The sequence below is a fragment of the Pristiophorus japonicus genome, chromosome 7 (genome assembly GCF_044704955.1).
Source record: "Pristiophorus japonicus isolate sPriJap1 chromosome 7, sPriJap1.hap1, whole genome shotgun sequence".
In the NCBI taxonomy this organism is placed as follows: domain Eukaryota; kingdom Metazoa; phylum Chordata; class Chondrichthyes; family Pristiophoridae; genus Pristiophorus; species Pristiophorus japonicus.
In genome coordinates, this window is record NC_091983.1 from 111,762,534 (window position 1) to 111,783,391 (window position 20,858).

Below are 20,858 nucleotides of genomic sequence, written 5' to 3' on the forward strand. Positions count from 1 at the left end.
TTACTAGTTTCCATTGGTATGCAAGTCAGTTTCTTAATAAATTATTTTTAGATATTTAAATATTTTTTTAAAATGTGCCTACTAGTGCCTTTGTGCCTAAAAGTGTCAGCTATAGCTCAGTTGGTTGTACATCGCTCAGAGTCAGAAAGTTGTAGGTTCCAGGTCCCACTCCAGGGACTCGAGCTCAAAAATCTAGGCCAACACTCCAGTTCAGTGCTGAGGGAATGCTGTACTGTCGGAGGTGCCATCTTTCGGATGAGATGTTAAACCAAGGCCCCGTCTGCTCTCAGGTGGACGTAAAAGATCCAATGCACTATTTCGAAGAGCAGGGGAGTTATCCCTGGTGGCCTGGCCAATATTTATCCCTCAATCATAACAAAAAAATTATCTGGTCATTATTACCTTGCTGTTAGTGGGAGCTTGCCGAGTACAAATTAGCTGCCACATTTCCTAAATTACTTCCAAAAAAAAGTACTTCATTGGCTGTAAAGCGCTTTGAGATGTCTGGTGGTCATGAAAGGCGCTATATAAATGCAAGTTATTTTTTTTTCTTTTCAAGAATTACAGCTTAATTTTACATCAAAAATAAATGTAAAAATACAGCAAAATAATCTGAAGAGCCCTCGAAGGTCCACAAACGGGTGCAATTGGTGGAAACTCGCCAAGCTCATTATTTTGATCTGGGGCGTAGCCAATTTTGTGGGTGGGGCGGGCCTCCAGCACATTGTTTTTGTTAAACCAGAGTTGAAGGTCATGGAAACTCAATTTGTGCTGGACCCGCGCTTGAAATTCCTTCATCTTTTACGCTGCTTTGTCCTACTTTGGGCAAATTACCAGCGCAACCTAGCAAAACTCTTGCCCAGGACACTGCAGCACTCACTGCCAAGCTGGATGAAATCAGGTAATCCAGCAAACACCAGGGAATTCTGCATAGGATCTCCCTGTTATGTAATGTTAACTTTGACCACAGTTAGCACCCAGAATCTCATTTTGCTGCATTAGAAGTATCTGGATACAATATTCTTTTTTGTAAAATTATTAAATGAACCTACCAAACAGGCAGAGAACCAAAAATAAACTCACTTTAAGGCTATCAGGCCCATGCACATGCCCTGAAGTATCTGGTTCATCCATATACAGAGTGTGGAAATCAAGCCTAAAACAACAAATCTATTTTGAAAGAACACATATGCACTAATTCTTTACAATTCAGCAATACTGTAAAATGTTGACACTGGAACAGATGAGTAATCACAAGAACCAGTCAATGGAGGTGTTACTGACAGTTATTTACAAGTATCTCCAGTGCTGGGTACTCACACAATGATAGTCAACATATACATACAATTAAAGTATCAGCTGTGCTTATAACAGTTCACATCAGACTTGAATAAATGAAAAAATGTAAAAAGGGGTAGATGCAGAGTAGGTAACAGCTAACTGCTCTCTCATACGCTGAAGAAGCATGCGTAATAATTTGATAGCTTAATCTTTGATCTGGGGATATGGATACATACATGACTTTAAAGGCTACGGGGAAAGGGCAGGGGAGTGGGACTAGCTGAAGTGCTCTTGCAGAGAACCGGCACGGGCTCGACAGGCCAAACGGCCTCCTTCTGTGCTGTAACCATTCTATGATTCTATAAGTGCAGTGGCAAAGACAATAAAAAGGACAAATCTGATTGTTTTTATATATAGATGTATATGAGATGTTGAATTTTATTATTTATATATATATATATATATATATATATATTATATTTATGTGATGTTGAATTTGTACAAGACATTGGTTAAGTCACAGGTGTGGTATTGCATGCAGATCTGTGCACCACATTATAGGCCATGGAAAGGATATAACAAAGATTCACTAGAATGATACCAGGAATTGAAAGGTTATAGTTTTGAAGAAAGGTAGGAAAAAAATGTTTTATTTGTCTCACTGGAACACAAAAGACAACGACGGATCTAACAGAGATTTACAAAATGATGACGGGTTTTGTGAAGGTGAATAGTGAACGAATGTTTCCATGGGTTGTGTTGGTCAATTGGTAATGAGGGCAGAGATTCTGGATTATCACTGGAGGAATGAAAGGGGAAAGTTAAAAGAAATAGAAACATAGAAAATAGGAGCAGTAATAGGCCATTCGAGTCTGCACCGCCATTCAATATCATAGCTGGTCCTCTATCTCAACACCATAGTCCTGCTTTTTCCCCATACCCCTTGATGCCTTTTGTTTCTAGAAATATATCTATCTATCTCCCTCTTAAATATATTCAGTGACTTAGCCTCCACAGCCTTCTGTGGTAGAGAATTCCACAGGTTCACCACCCTCAGTGAAAAAATTTCTCCTCATCGCGGTCCTAAATTTCCTACCCCATATCCTGAGACTGTAACTCCTTGCTCTAGACTTCCCAGCCAGGGGAAACATCCTCCCCGTTTCCAGTCTATCCAACCCAGTCAGAATTTTGTACGTTTCAATGAGATCCCCTCTCATTCTTCTAAACTCCAGTGAATACAGGCCTAGTTGACCCAATCTCTCCTCATATGACTGTCCTGCCATCCCAGGAATCAGTTTGATGAACCTTTGCTGCACTCCCTCTATGGCAAGTATATCCTTTCTTAGGTAAGGAGACCAAAACTGAACACACTACTCCAGGAGCGATCTCACCAAGGCCCTGTATTACATTTATATTATATATATATATATATATATAAAAATATAAATGATTTGGAATAGCTGGGGCCCAAGCACTGATCCCTGTGGTACCCCACTAGTCACTGCCCGCCACCCCGAAAAAGACCCGTTTATTCCTACTTTCTGCTTCCTGTCAGTTTACCAATTTTCAATCCATGCCAATACATTACCCCCAATCCCATGTGCTTTAATTTTGCACACTAACCTCTTATGTGGGACTTTATTAAAGGCCTTCTGAAAATCTAAATACACTACATCTACTGGTTCTCCCTTATCTATTCTATCAGTTACATCCTCAAAAAACTCCAGTAGATTTGTCAAACATGATTTTCCTTTCATAAATCCATGTTGACTTTGTTTAATCCCGTTGATATCTAAGTGTACCGTTATCACATCCTTTATAAAAGACTCCAGCATTTTCCCTACTCCTGATGTTAGGCTAACTGGTCTGTAGTTCCCCGTTTTCTCTCTCCCTCCTTTTTTTAAAAATGGGGGGGGGGGGGGGGGTTACATTTGCCACCCTCCAATCTTCAGGAACTGTTTCATAAATCGAAAGAATTTTGGAAGATGACAATCAATGCATCTACTATTTCCATGGTTACCTCTTTTAGTACTCTGGGATGCAGATCATCAGGCCCTGGAGAGTTATCTGCCTTCAGTTCCATTAGTTTCTCCAGCATTATTTTTTTAATAATCATTTCCTTTAATTCCTCTTGCTCACTCGACCCTTAGTTCCCTAGCATTTCTGGGACGTTATTTGTGTCCTCCACCGTGAAGACAGAACCAAAAGTATTTATTTAATTGTTCTGCCATTTCCTGTTTCTGTCTGTAAAGGACCTACATTTGTCTTCACTAATTTTTTTCTTTTTAAGTAATTGTAGAAACTTTTGCAGTCGGTTTTTATGTTCCTTGCAAGTTTACTCATACTGTATTTTTCCCCTCTTAATCAATCTCTTGGTCCTTTTTTGCTGAATTCTAAACTGCTCCCAATCCTCAGGCTTGCTACTTTTTCTGGCAACTTTGTATAACTCCTCTTTGGATCTAATGCTTTCATACCATGGATTATGAGAACATGGAATGCTTTTACCGCACGTGGCTCGGGGCAGAAACTATGCAAGTAATTTTATGGATGGAAAAATATGTGGAGCCCTTAATCTCTGAGCCCAATTTCCCAATTATGTGCTCCCAATGAGCAAAGCTCTACATCAGGAACGAGAAATAATAAAATTTATCTTCAATAACATCACTTAAAAGGAAAATGTGTCAATATTTGAAAAATATTCTAAAAGGATGCAGGGAAATGGCATCAAAGTAGATAGTTCCAATTGAAGAGCTAACACGGGCACAAATGGCCGCCTTCTATGCCTTATGTCTATAGTTACAGAGGCGCTAGGGACCAAAAGATGAATTAGAAAGCAGAGCCTGGTGAGATCTCTTAGAACTCTTCGGCAATCCCTTGGAGTCGAGGATGACTTGCTTTCACACTAATACGAGTTTTCAGGTGACTGATGAGTCCAATGCGGGATCTACAGTCTCTGTCACAGATGGGGCATACGGTGGTTGGAAGGACGGGTGGGTGGGGTGCTTGGGTTGTCGTGCGCTCCTTTTGCTGTTTGAGCTTGGCTTCCGTGTGCTCCCGGCGAAGAGACTCGAGGTGTTCGGCACCTTCCCAGATGCTTCTCCAGGTGTCGGTGGGGATGTTGCACTTTTTCCCAGAAGGTTTTGAGGATGTCCTTGTCGCGTTTCCTCTGCCCACCTGGGGCTCACTTGCTGTGTTGGAGCCGAGTAGAGCACTTGTTTTGGGAGTCTAGTATCGAGCATGCAGACGATATGGCCAGCCGAACGGAGCTGATCGAGCGTGGTCAATGCTTCAATGCTGGAGATGTTGACCTGAGAGAGAACACTGATGTTGGTGCGCCTATCCTGCCAATGGATTTACAAGATCTTGCGGAGGCAGCATTGGTGGTACTTCTGCAGTGCTTTGGAGGTGCATGCTGTTCATAGTTCATGTCTCTGAAGCATATTGGAGGGCGGTATCACTACTGCTCTGTAGACCATGAGCTTGGTGCCGGGTTTGAGGTCCTGGTCTTCAAACACCTTCTTCCTTAGGTGACTGAAGGCTGCACTGGCACACTGAAGGCGGTGTTGGACTTCATCATCAACGTCTGCCCTTGTTGACAGTAGGCTCCCAAGGTATGAAAAATGGACCACGTTGTCCAAGGCCTCGTCATGGATCTTGATAATCCGGGACCAATACTGTCTGGCTGGGGCAGGTTGGCAGAGAACCTTTGTCTGACGGATGTTGAGTGTAAGACCCACACTCTCGTACGCTTCGGTGAAGGTGTTGACGATGGTTTGGAGTTCGACCTCCAAGCATCTTCTGCATACTGTAATTCAATGACAGAGGATGTGACGACCTCGAATCTGGACTGGAGGCGACGGAGGTTGAACAATTTCCCATTTGTTCTGTCGATTAGCTCCACTCCAATAGGGAGCTTATTGAGGGCGAGATGGAGCATCGCAGCAAGGAAGATCGAGAAGAGCGTTGGTGCGATGACACAGTCTTGCTTGACGTGTATTGGATCTGTGGGGGATCCGTTGGTCAAGATCATGGTTTGCACGTCATCGTGAAGCAGGCGGAGGATGGTGATGAACTTTTGAGGGCGGCCGAATTTGAGGAGGACACTACATAATCCCTCACGGTTGACAGTATCGAAGGTCTTTGTGAGGTCAAAGAAGGTCATGTACAGGGTCATGGTGCTGCTCCCTGCATTTCTATTAAATTTGATGCGGGGTGAAGATCATGGGGACACCAGCAGTAGGGATAAGAAGGAGATACTAATCTGATAGCAGTACCTGCCAACTGTTAAGTGAAGAACTTAACTCCCCCAACAACTAATTGATTATGTCAGAAGAGCACAAGGATATAAACATTTGGTTGTAACATGGTTTTCATACACTGGATGCTGAGTAATGCAATAATTCACTTTGTATATTAATGTGCACTCAGAACTGCTTCACAATGATGCGAAACTGGCAACATAACTAAAGCATGATATTATTGGTTGGAAATCATTTGGTGGCAAGTTGTCATTCAGAGCTGATTATCAGACGTGACATATTTGGCCGATCCCTCTCTGGGCAGTTGCCATTCAGGATACATGGGAGTCGGGGAACGGGAGTAATGCTGATTCAAGACATCCTTGAATAATTTTGAAGTATACTTCTTACTGCTGGGATACTCAGCATGGTCTTCACCACGATCTGTTCTGTCTTTTAGTATTTCAAATCTCTATGCTCAGAAAGGACATGGTATTGGGGGTAATGTATTGACGTGGATAGAGAACTGGTTGGCAGACAGGAAGCAGAGAGTCGAGATAAATGGGTCCTTTTCAGAATGGCAGACAGTGACTAGTGGGGTGCCGCAGGGCTCAGTGCTGGGACCCCAGCTACTTACAATATACATTAATGATTTAGATGGAGGAACTGAGTAATATCTCCAAGTTTGCAGATGACACTAAGCTGGATGGCAGTGTGAGCTGTGAGGAGGATGCTAAGAGGCTGCAGGGTGACTTGGACAGGTTAGGTGAGTGGGCAAATGCATGGCAGATGCAGTATAATGTGGATAAATGTGAGGTTATCCACTTTGGGGGCAAAAACACAAAGACAGAATATTATCTGAATGGCGACAGATTAGGAAAAGGGGAGGTGCAACGAGACCTTGGTGTCATGGTTCATCAGTCATTGAAAGTTGGCATGCAGGTACAGCAGGCAGTAAAGGCAGCAAATGGCATGTTGGCCTTCATAGCTAGGGGATTTGATTATAGGAGCAGGGAGGTCTTACTGCAGTTGTACAGGGCCTTGGTGAGGCCTCGCCTGGAATATGGTGTTCAGTTTTGGTCTCCTAATCTGAGGAAGGACATTCTTGCTATGGAGGGAATGCAGCGAAGGCTCACTAGACTGATTCCTGGAATGGCAGGACTGACATATGAGGAGACTGGATCGACTGGGCCTGTATTCACTGGCGTTTAGAAAGATGAGAGGGGATCTCTCAGAAACATAAAATTCTGACGGAACTGGACAGGTTAGATGCAGGAAGGATGTTCCCGATATTAGGGAAGTCCAGAACCAGGGGACATAGTCTAAGGATAAGGGATAAGCCATTTAGGACTGAGATGAGGAGAAACTTCTTCACTCAGAGAGTTGTTAACCTGTGGAATTCCCTACCGCAGAGAGTTGTTGATGCCAGTTCATTGGATATATTCAAGAGGGAGTTAGACATGGCCCTTACGGCTAAAGGGATCAAGGGGTATGGAGAGAAAGCAGGAAAGGGGTACTGAGGTGAATGATCACCCATGATCTTATTGAATGGTGGTGCAGGCTCAAACGGCCAAATGGCCTACTCCTGTCCCTATTTTCTATGTTTCTATTCAGTGATTCCTGCCTTTGGGATTTTGCGGTGCACTGAGTGGCTGCTGTGCCTACATGACAGTCATTGCATTCCAAAATAATTCATTGTACATGAAGCACAGAGACATATATAAAAAGGTGCTATGTACAGGTGTCATTGTTGAATTTGCCCCAAAATACCAAAAAAGTGAGATTTAATAGCAATGGGAAATGATAAGAGCATGAGCTACTCAACAACATTACTTAAAGGGAACTGGATACATTTGGAAATAAGAATGTGAAAGGTAATTTCTGTTCAAACAGTGGTCAGGGGAATGAAGATACATTTACTGTGCAAGAGAGCTTTTAAACAAACAGAACTACAAGCACTCATTAAACCAGCCTCCATCCATCAATGAGCTTATGTCCACTGCTTCATGTATTCTGCACTCATAATTTTAAAACAAAAAGGGTTAATTATAATTTGCGGTCAACTCAAAGCTCAATATGTAAATACATCATCTCATGTGGTACTGAAACATAGGAGACCAGGAAGGTTCCACGTTTGCATGCCTGGTCTGTGCTGAGTTAGCTCAAGTCAGCTTAGAACTTACAAGTGGAGGTGCTACAAATAACCTTGATGTTTCCAGCCAGAGTTCCCACTCCCAGTCAGTATCCAGGTGTCCCTGCATGCAAGCATGGCCCTTGAGCGAGAACAAGATTGAACAGAGATGTGTTTTGTCCCAGAAAAATCTGCGAACACTCTCTGCAAACTTACACATGAATCATCATTTAGGTGTTGTCTTGGGATGGCAGCTAGTGCCTGTGGAACCATATCTCATCTTAGCCCAGTGCCTTCAAAGAGGGAGGAGCGGAAGAAAACTCAGGACCATGGGCTCAATTTTCCCCAGTGATTTGCGCCGTCTTTTTGGCCTAAATTTAAAAATCCATGTTTCCCCAAAGATTGTGCGCCAGTGTAACTAAGTTAGTTACGATTTTTTTAGGTTCAGTTTTTTTTTGCGTCATGGAGGCGTAACCTGATATCTGCGTCAGTTTTTCACAATTATGCAAGTTTGGCCAACTTACATTTCTCCTAGGGCGGCATATGTGACCACTCCAGAGAAACCTTCTGGGCACTTAAGAAAAAACAGCGCACATCAAAAAATCGGCACAGAAAGACGCCATTGTTCTTTGGCGAAGTTTTGGAGGGGCAAATATGCATCATCAAGCTTAAATTTTTCAAACTTAAAATGCAGAAAATGGAAGTTTCATGGAATTCTTTAACTTTTTTGATTTAAAAAAAAAAAAAAAAAGTACCACACCACCACCGAACGTCTCCAAACCAGGCTCGAGGGTCGGAGTGTCGGCCAGCAGAATCGGTCCCTCGCCCGGACACAGGGGCTTGGCTTGAAAAGGAGCCCGGGGAGTTGGGGTGGTGGTGGTGTGGAAGGTGAACTGAAGGCATGAGAAGCCTTACAGTATGCTTAAAATGAAGTTTGGGGTGGGATGTTTCCTGATCATTGCACCCGAGTGTGGTCCATATTAGGGGGTCGGCCTTCGGGAGAGTGACAACAAAGAAGATTGACCTGCCTGCCGTTTTGAGGTTCTTGCAAAGGTACAATTTAATCATGGGGGCAATGCTGACAATGCCATAATCTCGTGCAAGCCTTCTGCATGATGGCGCTGCAGAGGAGACAATTGATTCAACGTCATCACATGAGGAACCTCAGAGCACGTAGGATGATGGGCAGGAGACCTTACCCATGTCAGGTATATCGAGACAGATGTTCATACCTGCACCTGAGTGATGCAGACTGTGTCAGAAGGCTGCGTTTCCGCAAAGACGTTGTAACCGAGATCTGAGAGTTAGTAAAAGCAGACCTGCAACCTAGAAGCGTCAGGAGGACTGCTTTGTCAGTTGAAGTGAAGGTTACAGCTGCACTTTCATTATATGCATCTGGATCGTTCTGGGCCACAACTGGGGATGTGCACCATTTCTCAACATGCAACACATATCTGCATTCGGCAAGTGACTGCTGCATTATATGCCCAGAGGGATGACTACATAAAGTTCCCCATGACCACCCAGGCAATCCGTGAAAGGGCTGTGGGTTTCTCCAGGATTGCTGGCTTCCCAAAGATACAGGGCTGCATTGATTGTACCCACATTGCCTTGCGAGCACCTTTGGAGGATTCCGAGATGTACAGGAACAGAAAAGGCTTCCACTCCATTAATGTGCAGCTCGTGTGTAACAACATGCATCGCATCATGTCAGTTGATGCAAGATACCCTGGGAGCACCCATGATGCGTTCAGCCTATGCAAGCGCGCTATATTTGCCATGTTTCAGCAACAGCCAGAAGGGCAGAGCTGGTTACTGGGAGACAAAGGGTACGACCTCACCACCTGACTCATGACGCCCCACGCGTAACCCGGATGGAAGCTGACCGGGAATAAAGCATGTTGCACATTGCAACGTGCAGCATAATAGAGAGGACCATTGACATCCTGGGCCCAAGCTTCCGATACCCGCGAGAACAGCGCACCGAGAAGCCGGCCTATTTTGTGGAATGAAAAGCACGACAAACACTTACCTCGTGATTCTCCGAGTGCAGCAGGCCTGTTCAGCAGTCAGCGTGACGCAGCACAACAGCAGAGGGGCGGAGCTACAGCCCTGGGCCAAAGACTGCCGGCAGGTGCGCACATGCGCAATAGCTCCTGGCCCCCAGATTTTGTGTGCATGTGCTGCTGGCTGTGTAGGAGGGGCCCGAAGCACGCAGCCCCTAGCCCTGGCCGAATGTGCTCTTGGAGCAGGCAGAGTGCCGATTTCCAGCCTGCAACACCAGTCCTGGCTCTGGCCGATTCGCAGTTTGCAATGCAGCACGCAGACCATAGCTCTGGTCGGGCTCCCGGTGCTCCTGAACGGGTCGGTGAGTAAGGAACTTTTTATTTATTGATTTATTTATCATTTATTATTGATGATGGTTCTTTATTTTTAAAAGTTAAATGTTTAATGCTTTGGGAAATCCCCTAACTTCCGTTTCCCCCCCCCCAAGCCCCAATCTCTGGCTTACCTGTGCCTAATCCTAAAGTATACGCAAGGTTTGGCTGAGCGTACAAAAGTCGACACTTACTCTGTTCTAAGTTAGTTTGGAGTAACTTTTTGGTGCCTAAACTTGCAAAACAGGTGTAAGTGGCTGGTAACGCCCCCTTTTGAAAAAAAACCTGAACTAAAACAAAACTAAACGAACTCACTAGAACTGGAGCAAACTAAATGCCAAGAATTGAGATTTCTAAGATACTCCAAACTAAACTACTTGCTCCAAAAAAATAGGAGCAACTCCACCTGAAACTTGGGCCCCTTGAAACAGCGTTTCTGATGCCTGGACGATTCCGGAGGCTACTTGCAAAACTCCCGAGATTGTCGGTCAGTTCACTGTTGTGTGCTGCATGACAGCCATCGTGAGGCAGCAGCAGCTGATAGTAGAAGACCCACCTGAGGGGAGAGTGGCTGATGATGAGGAAGATGCAGGTGACGAGGAGGAGGAGGAGGAAGCCATGCAGCTACCTGAACTCTGAGCACGACAGCGGAGGAGGGCGGGCTGTCATGCCCCTTTAACAATTGCTCAAGACTTGCACCAGCAGCTCATTTGTGAACGCTTTGCTGCCTGAAGGCTCAGCGGCAACTATTCCAAATGGACCATGTTTACTGTTTGTACCTGTTCAGTAATGTTGTGTTTTGTTAAATGGAACAAATGATGGAAATTATTCAGTTATAATTTAAAATATATTTTATTCAAAAGTTTAACATTTGTTGGTACTTAACTTAAATAAAAATATTCTTGTATCAAACTTTACAGTTTTCAGTTAAGATCACTTACAAACTTTTAAACTTGTAAATTTACACCACTTACAAAAAACTTTTAATTTGAGAACAGTTACAACAGTAACAACAACAGCAAAGAAATGATGCACCCATCTCTCCTCCACTTTATTCGAAAATCGCCCGCTGCACTTGGTCTTGGTGACTCCACCCCAGCCCGCAGGCGGTGGCACAGCATTTCTTGGTTTGGTACCAAGCTTATTCTTTCAAACATCTCTGGTAATGCACCATTCTTGATGGGGGAGGGGGGGGGGGATGGGGGTGTGGCCAGGCAGGAATGTGGAAGTTCCGGCTTGGGCCTCTTCAGAGGCTGGTCTGGGAATTGGAGTGGGAGTGGCAGTTGATTCTGTCAATGGGCACGGTGTCTGGGAACGTTCCCTTATTGCAGCTGCTAACTCCGACAATTGCCTCCCTCATGTGCTCTGACAGTGTCTCAACTACCTGAAACATTTCCTCCATCATGTTCACGAACAGCGCATCAGCTACCTGCGGCATTCCCTCCCTCACGTGCACCAACATTGTATCTGCTGCCCGAGACATTCCCTCCCTCCTGTTCCCATTTCTCGAGAGAGTGTTGTTACTTCTCCCGACAGTCCAAGTACCTCATGGTGTCCAGGAGTGATCGTGTGAGGTCAGTGCTCTCCGCATTCATTGCCATCATCTGAACCACATCTGTTAGATCCTGCACCTCAGGAGAGCGCTGTCGAGCTCTCCTTCCCCTCCTCACCCTGGGTGTGGCTCGCTGCATCTCACTGGGTCCCGCAGCCTCGGACGGTGGAGCACTGGGTGTGCCTTGCTGCACCCCACTGGGACCTGCAGCCTGGACGGTGGGGCCCTGGGTGTGCCTTGCTGCACCCCACTGGGACCTGCAGCCTGGACGGTGGGGCCCTGGGTGTGCCTTGCTGCACCCCACTGGGACCTGCAGCCTGGACGGTGGGGCCCTGGGTGTGCCTTGCTGCACCCCACTGGGACCTGCAGCCTGGACGGTGGGGCCCTGGGTGTGCCTTGCTGCACCCCACTGGGACCTGCAGCCTGGACGGTGGGGCCCTGGGTGTGCCTTGCTGCACCCCACTGGGACCTGCAGCCTGGACGGTGGGGCCCTGGGTGTGCCTTGCTGCACCCCACTGGGACCTGCAGCCTGGACGGTGGGGCCCTGGGTGTGGCTTGCTGCACCCCACTGGGACCTGCAGCCTGGACGGTGGGGCCCTGGGTGTGCCTTGCTGCACCCCACTGGGTCCCGCAGCCTCGGACGGTGGGGCCCTGGGTGTGCCTTGCTGCACCCCACTGGAATCCCCAAATCCCCAACCTCGGACTGTGGGAAATCATGGAATGTCCCAGCAACACTCGTAGCACTCAGGAAAGGGGCTGGTACCTCAATGGACGGCACGTGCACCTCCTCCAAAGTGAGTACAAGAGTGGGGGCTTCATCCATCACCTCCCCCCACCTCACCCCCATTGCTCTTGGTCTGGAAGAGTTTCTCCTCTTTGGGCTCGTCAGTGTCTGAATCTCATTCTGCATCATCAGAGTTGGCCTCAAGTTCTGCAAAATATAACAGAACAGACAACTGGTTAACAGCAGATGAGGGGGCAGAGTGGGTGGCATGAGTAGGCTCACACAGCACAGGCAGCAGGCTGATTTGAAGGACCATGATGAATGATAGCACACTGTATCAACCAAAGCGTAGCTGATGGAGACATCCCCATGAACCGAAGCATGGCTAGCCCGCGCAGTACTTAACATTTAGGAAATCCAGACTGTGGAATTTGCAGGACTTATCCTCTCCCTCGAGTGTGGGCTCAGCTTGTGCAGTGGTGGTTGCTTTTCTCCAGGCAGGACCCATCACAGCAGCAACCCTCTCTTCCAAGGGTGTCAGTGGGTGAAGATTTGCCGGGCCTCCTCCTGTTCAGAGTTCTTTCCCATTTGTTGTGTGCCACCTTCCTCTGCAAAGATGAAAATATAACCTTTTAGAGAGGATGTCTTTCTGCTGGGTGGGACATACAGATGGTCACATTTACAATCGCAATTCCAATGAATAAATGAAAATATTACTTACACAAACTACTTGACCAAGGTCCTGCCACTTATTTTTGCACTGGTCTCCAGACCTCGGGGTGGTCACCATTGCACAGTAATCTTCTGCAAGTTGGTTCCAGCGTTTCTTCATTTCTTTTGGTGAAACTTCTAGGTGACCTGTGCTAGTGTCTAGCTCGTGCCATCTGGCCCCAATGACAGTAACTAGTACCTCCACTTTATCCTGTAAGAAATCTTGCTCTTTGCCCGGGGGTGCATGTTGTATTGCAGCTCTGATTTTTCCAATGATAATTAGTTCTCACACACAACTGGCTGTTTAAAAAAATGGCTGAACGCAGACCAGGAGCTGGACTGGGCATGTGAGCCCATAGCAATCATGTCAAAAACATCCTTTTTCCCCCCGCTTATGTGCAGAAGTGGGAGGGACATAGTTTTTCAGCGTAGACATTAGGCTTCACCCCCCAAACCTACAGGACAGGCTGCGTGCCTCCAATTTCAAAAAATAGAACGGGGAAAACTTGCTACTTATTTTTTTGGCGTAGTTGGGGCAAAGAAAAACGAGCGTAACTCTGGCCATACGCCAAAAAACGGCATTGGGGAAAATTGAGCTCAAAGAATTGTGATTTACTTGAACAGGTTAAAAAATGTATATGGGTTAATTTTCCATGGGAGTTTTCCCAATTATCTGCCGTAACTTCGGCAGAAGATCGGTGAGAACCCAAAGAAAGTGCATTTATGCCATTTCTCTGGGTTTTCAGAGATCTTCTGCCTAAGTTACTGTGGACGATCTAGAGAACCCAGAGAGAAATTCAACCCCTTTAAATCTTTGGCTGCTATTAATGGACTAAACAATAATGAAAATGGCTTAGTTAGTGCATTCTGCTTAATCATTCCATTCATGTAATTTATAAATATAAAATTACCTCTCTTCCTTTGGCAAATCAAGCCACTTAAGAACCGTGAAAATTCTTTCTTCATATGGAGTGCTGCTTAAAAATGGAATGGAAAAAGAGAAAAAAAAATACACAAATTTGAAAAAATTGCAATTATTCACAGGTTTCACATTTTCAGTGCTAAACAAAACAATATTCAGTTTTACAGCACTCCCACAGATTCCCAAAAACACTCGGGGTAATTTGGGTGATAAACCAATGGAATTTACTGCCCACACATTATAGAGCCCCTGATTTTCATTTTCATAGTGATGGGCTTTTCATTGGCATCTACAAACCTACTGACTGAAGTATGCTTCTTCTTATCCCGCATCCTTTAAAGACTCCATACTCCGTCCTCCCAGTTTCTCCTACAGCATTCTAATAAAGATCATCGTAAGCTTCAATAACATTTTTCTCCTCGTCACACTGCAATGCTCCGGCCTGAACATTGATTTCAGTAGTTTGAAGTTTTAGCTACATCTTCATTTCCAAACTGTTGTAATTTCACACCAGACCCACGTGTTCTCCATTTTCTCAGATTTCCCAGACCTCCCACAACTTAAAAAAAATACACCCTTGTGTAGACTTCACTACAATTTGTTAAAGACAAGTCATGTTTAACAATTCTTTTTTGTGACTAATTGGATAGATAACATGAATGCTGTAAATGTAGCGTATATAGATTTTCATATGGCATCTGATGAAGTACATCACAGGAGGCAAAAATTTAGAAGTATTGTAAAGGAGGTAATGGAGCAATATGAATAAAAAGCTGATAGATGGACAGGAAACAAAGGGCTAGAATGGGTGCTGCTCAGATTGGAGAATGGATGGAAGCAGTGTAACCCAAGGGTCAGTACATGGAAATGATGGGCAGAAGATAACATGGGAAAGTCAAGCTTGCCCCATACAGTAATGCTGCAATTAAGCATCATGACTCCCAAAGTTCTTACCTACCAGCAGCCATGTTAACATACTGGGAAAGGGAAGAAATAGATTTAGAAAAACCTTAGGCCAATTCAGGGAGAAAAAAAAATTGGAAAATTCCTCTCTGACCCTTGAAGGTGAACAAAACAAGTTCAGGAGGCCACAGTGATGGTGAGGGATATCACCCAACAACTCACCTATTGGAGGACGGCCAAGTCCCCACTGCATCCTGCCTTTCCAACACTTCAAAACGCACACCATCACTCGTTCTATCCCTCCCAAGCAACAGCCACAAACATTCACCAAGCAAATGAGTGCGAGGCAGAGGGGAGTGCACTGGGTGAAAAACCAAGCATGAGAAATTAGGAAGAGCTGGGATGGAAGATGAGAAGGAAGGCATTTATGACCAGAGGTTGAATAGACATCACTCCTTGGCTGAACAGCCGAGGGATTCTGATCTTTCAAATTCTTCTTTTAAAAGGACGTTTGCAAGGTTTCAGAAGTATGTGCAGATACTAGGGACTGAGTGAGACAGTGGGGGCAGATGACAGGTCAAATGGAGGAGTCCACTACCACATGTACCCCAATGGGTTTGCAGCTCAACTTGGACTGTGGTAACTCCAGAGATCTGCAGCCCCAATAGATGCCCCAAGGACAGTCTGTGATTCCTCCAGATATCTAGGGCATCTAACTGGAGAGGGTGCCTCTTCTGGTCTCCAAACAATTGGGACTGAGTTGCTGCCAAGTGTCTCCTGGGGCTACAGTGCTCCCATTGGTGCCATTTGGTCTATATTCTTGTAAATCCTTGGCCATTTGGAGATATTGTCTAGTACTAGTGACATGGCAGGAATGGGCACACATGATGCTGCTCTCTCTGGATGACAGGTTAGGCATGTTCTCCCACCAGCACCTTGCAATACCTAAAATCCTGTCTGGAGGTAATACCGATGTCTCCACTAATTTATCAAAATACTATTCTTTTTTTTTTAAAAAAGATAGGAACCTTTACCAACCATTGTTCTACATACCTGTTAAATATTTTGTAAATGTTTGGATATGTTCCATTTATGCTGGCTTCAGAACCAGGCCAGAAGAAGGTACCAGCCTTCAGACCCTGATACATTGCTGTCAGCCAAAACTATAGGAAGAACAAATAGCAATTATTAACTAATGAGGCCTCTGAACACTCTTGACAGAATTCACCCAACATTTCCTGTGCCTGCTACAAACCATTGTGCCATTTGAAAGTCAAACTTTTAAGTTGCCGTTGCTTGTGGGGTAGCCAAATGATGATTGTGTTAACAGCGGCAGTACACACTGTTATATCGGGTCACAGATACAACCAGAATTGCTTATAAAATAGAAAATGTAGTCTCGCCGGTCCACCCCACCATGGCCAAATACATAGCATCAAAATTTGTTACAAGACTACTTCCCCCAGTAGCTCAGTAAGGTTATCCAGTGAGTGACTGAGCCATTCAGACAAGGAAGGTTGCAGGTTCAATTCCGGGTCTGTGCAGAGATATATTATCTCAGCCACGGCAACAGTAAGCACGTCAATTAGCCTCAGCACCCCTAAAGCTGTGGAGGGGAAAAGAAAATCAGTCAAGGCTCCTACTTTTTATTTCTATTCTAGTGGAACTCATATCTGTAAACAACAGGTGTGCAAAGAACTGAGTTCATCCATGATGCTCTGAATCCCTGCAAGCAAACAGAAATTAGAAGAAGAATAATCACATGAAAAGCACCAGCAAGGAATCAATGCTTTCAAAGGGGAAATAACAAGGAGAAATAAAATAAAAGGTTTAAAAATCTTCTAGCTTATAAGTGCTATTGCAATTTAAAGTCTTGATTTTCTCACCACATTGAGGCTTACCTCTCAGGCCTGCCCTTGCTCCATTGACAATTAAAGGTTCATCATAAATAAGTGGAGAACGGTTGTTTTTCAGACTGGAGGGAGGTATACAATGGTGTTCTCCAGGGGTCGCGATTAGGACAACTGCTCTTACTGATGTATATTTTTTGATATATATTAATGACCTGAACTTGGATAGAGAGAGCATCATTTCAAAGTTTGCAGATGATACGAAACTGTGAAATGCAGTAAACAGTGAGGAGGATAGTAACATAATTCAGGAAGACACAGACAGGCTGATGAAATGGGCAGACACATGGCAGATGAAATTTAACACAGAAGTATGAAGCAATAAATTTTGGTAGGAAAAATGAGACGACACAATATAAAGTAAATGGTACAATTTTAACAGGAGTGCAGGAAGAGAGATGTGAGGATGGATGTAAACAAATTTTGGAAGATGGCAGGACAAGTTGAGAAGGCTTTTTAAAAAAAGTACATGGGATCTTTGGCTTTATTAACAGATAATCGAGTACAAGAACAAGGAAGTTACATCAAACCTTTACAAAGCACTGGTTAGGTCTCAGTTGGAGTATTGGCCTCACAAGTTCCGGGTTTAGCTATGCAAAGCGCATGTGCCTAAACCCAGAACTTGCGATCTGTCAAGAAACCTCTTCGCAGATCGTACAAATCTGAGAGAAATGGGCATTAGCTGGCTGAGAGTGGGGCTATTTGCCCAACAACTCCACAGCGAATGCCAGTGAAATTCTTACGCCTGAAAGAAGCAGGCTTATGGCCTGCTTTTATCAGCATAAGACTTTTAAAGTACAGAATAATAAATTTTTTCAATAAATTAAAATCCTACTAAATAAGGTAATTTTATTTTTAGACCCTTTATAATATGTATGCTTATTTTTCAAAACATTACATTTTTGATTTAAATAATTAATTAAATTAAATTTTAAATGTGATTTTTTTTTTTTAGTTTATCTTAAGTGCTTGTGTGTTTGGGGGATGTTCCCATTCATACTTATGGTGATTGGAATCACAAGTATGAATGGGAATACCCCTACTCTGATAGTTTGGGCTGGCCCACGTGATCCCAGTGATGTGCACGTGGGCCTCTGCGCAGGCCTTCGCGTAGAGGCCCAGGACCAGAAGTCTCCGAAACTCCGGGAACAACAGGTGCTTTGTAGAAATTTTTGCGGTCTGAGGCATCCGGCAGCGGGAAGCCACCGGCCACATATTCTGGGCCAGTGTGTTCAATTCTGGACACCACAATTTAGAAAGGATCTCAAGGCCTTCGAGGGGGTGCAGGAGATTTACTAAAATATTACCTGAGATGAGGGACTTCAATTATGTGGAGAGATTGGAGAAGCTGGGCTTGTTCTCCTTAGAGCCGAGAAGGTCAAGATGAGATTCGATAGAGGTGTTCAAAATCATGAGGGGTTTTAATAGAGCAAATAAGGTGAAGCTGTTTCCAGTGGCAAAAGGGTTAGTTACCAGCGGACACAGAATTAAAGTGATTGGCAAAAAAAAAGCAGGTGAGTTGTGGTGATCTGGGATGCATTGCCTGAAAGGATGATGGAAGCAGATTTAATAGTTACGTTCAAAAGAGAATTGGATAAATACTTAAAAGGAAAATGTTTACAGAGCTATAGGGAGAGAGAGCAGGGAGTGGGATTAATTGAATAGCTCTACCAAAATCCCTCCTTCTGTGCTGCATCATTCTATGATTCTATGAACAGTTCCAAAGCTATTAACAACATGCTGCATTTATATATAGTGCCTTTAATGTAGTGAAAGGTCCCAAGGCACCTCACAGGACCATTAAACAAAATTTGACAACATTTACAACAGCATTTATTTACGTAGTAAAACTTCCCAAGGTGCTTTACAGCAGTGTTACAAAAAAAAAAGGTAAATTTGACACCGAGCCACAAAAGACGAAATTAAGGCAGATGACTAAAAGCTTGGCTAATGAGGTAGGTTTTAAGGAGCATCTTAAAAGGAGGAAAGAGAGGTAGAGAGGCAAAGTGGTTTAGGGAGGGAGTTCCAGAGCTTGGGGCCCAAACAGTTGAAGGCATGGCCACCGATGGTTGAGCAGTTGTAATGAGGGATGTTAAAGAGGGCAGAATTTGAGGAGCGTAGACATCTTGTGGGGTTGGGAGGATTAAATAGATTACAGAGATAAGGAGGGGCAAATCCATGGAGTGATTTGTAAACTATGATGAGAATTTTGAAAGTGAGGCATTGTTTAACTGGGAGCCAATGTAGGTCAGAAAGCACAGGGGTGATGGGTGATCGTGACTTGATGTAAGTTAGAACACGGGCTGCTGAGTTTTGATGAACTCAAGTTTACATAGTGTGGAATGTGGAAGGCCGGCCAGAAGCGAGTTGGAATAGTCAAGTCTAGAGGTGGAAGAGTCAAGTCGAGAGGTAACAAAGGCATGAATGAGGGGTTTAGCAGCAGAAGAGCTGTAGCAGGGGCGGAGGCGGGCAATTTTATAGAGATGGAAAAAGGCTGTTTTAGTTATGCCGTGGATGTGTGGTCGGAAACTCATTTCAGGGTCAAATAGGACACCTAGGTTTCGAACAGTCTTGGTCACCCTCAGATTGATGCTAGGGAGAGGGATGGAGTCGGTGATTAGGGAATACAGTTTGTGGCGGGGACCAAAGATAATGGCTTCGGTATTCCCTATATTTAATTGGAGAAAATTTCTGTTCATCCAGTATTGGATGTCGGACAAGCAATCTGACAATTTAGATACCAAGTAGGGGTCGAGAGAAATGGTGGAGAGGTAGAGCTGGGTGTCGTCAGCTTACATGTGGAAACTCACTCCGTGTTTTCGGATGATATCGCCTAAGGGCAGTATATAGATGAGAAATAGGAGGGGGCCAAGGACAGATCCTTGGGGGACACCAGAGGTAACGATGCGGGAGTGGGAAGTGAAGCCGCTGCAGGAGATTTGCTGGCTACAATTAGATAGATAAGAATGGAACCAGGCGAGTGCTGTCCCACCCAGCTGGACATTGGTGGAGAGGAATTGGAGGAGGATGGAGTAGTCAACTGTGTCAAAGGCTGCAGAAAGGTTGAGGACGAGCAGGAATAGTCTGCCTTTGTAACAGTCACAAAGGATGTCATTTGTGACTTTGATGAGAGCAGTTTCGGTACTGTGGCAAGGGCGAAAGCCAGATTGAAGGGATTCAAACAATGAATTCAGGGAAAGATGATCACGGATTTGGGAGGTGACAACATGTTCAAGTACTTTGGACAGGAAAGGGAGGTTGGAGATGGGGTGATAGCTAGCAAATAAAGTGGGGTCAAGGGTCATTTTCTTTTTTGAGGAGAGGGGTGATGACAGCAGATTTGAAGGAGAGTGGAACAATACCTGAAGAGAGAGAACCATTAACAATGTCGCCTAACATGGGAGCCAAAATAGGAAGTTTGGTGATCAGCAGTTTAGTGGGAATAAGGTGAAGAATGCAGGAAGTGGGTCTCATGGACAAAATGAGCTTGGAGAGATCAAGAGGGGAGATCAAAGAGAAACTAGAGAAAGATGCGAGTTTAGGGCTAGGGTAGGTGGAAGCCTCAGATGAAGTTTGGTTCTGAGGGCTAGATGGAGGAAGGGAACTTAGAGGCAGCTGATTGTATCAAAGATTGAGACCATCCAAAGAAGTCCATCAGCACCTCACACTTATTGTTGGAGGGGAGTGTGGTGGAGACAGGGGAGAGGGTTTTAAGGAGACGGTTAGCAGTAGAGAATAGTAGTCGGGGGTTATTTTTGCATTCCAGAATGATCCTGGAATAGTGAGCAGTTTTTGTAGACAAGTGTAGGGCCCGATAATGTTTTATGTGTTCGAGTCAGATCTGGCTCTGAATGGCTAAACCAGTTGTCCACCACATCCGTTCAGGTCTGCACCCTTTTGACTTGAGGGAGCGAAGATGAGGGCTGTACCGGGGGAATGGCCAGGGTGGTAGAGAGTAATCTTTTTAATAGGGACTAGGGCATCAAAGATGGTGGTGAGGGTGTGGTTGAGCAGATCGGTGGCTGCAGAAATGTCATTGTTAAAAGAAGGCCAAAGGTGAGGGAGAGCGCGCTTGGAGAGAGTTTTTTTTCCCCAGGGCAGTGCAGAA

The 20,858-nt window shown here is 44.8% G+C and overlaps 1 protein-coding gene across 2 annotated transcripts in view; it reads right to left on the reverse strand.

Moving 5' to 3' along the window:
* LOC139267240 (venom phosphodiesterase 2-like) overlaps window positions 1-20,858 on the reverse strand; it is a 187,795-nt gene that overhangs the window by 73,408 nt on the left and 93,529 nt on the right. Inside the window, exons 8-10 of one of the 2 annotated variants that reach the window (XM_070885244.1) lie at window positions 15,894-16,003; window positions 13,927-13,989; window positions 1,084-1,156 (exon numbers count right to left, since the gene is read on the reverse strand). In XM_070885244.1, the coding sequence (XP_070741345.1) occupies window positions 1,084-1,156; window positions 13,927-13,989; window positions 15,894-16,003 (246 nt within the window). Of the gene's footprint in view, window positions 1-1,083; window positions 1,157-13,926; window positions 13,993-15,893; window positions 16,004-20,858 lie in introns of both variants that reach the window. The other variant, XM_070885243.1, reaches the window with a different exon arrangement.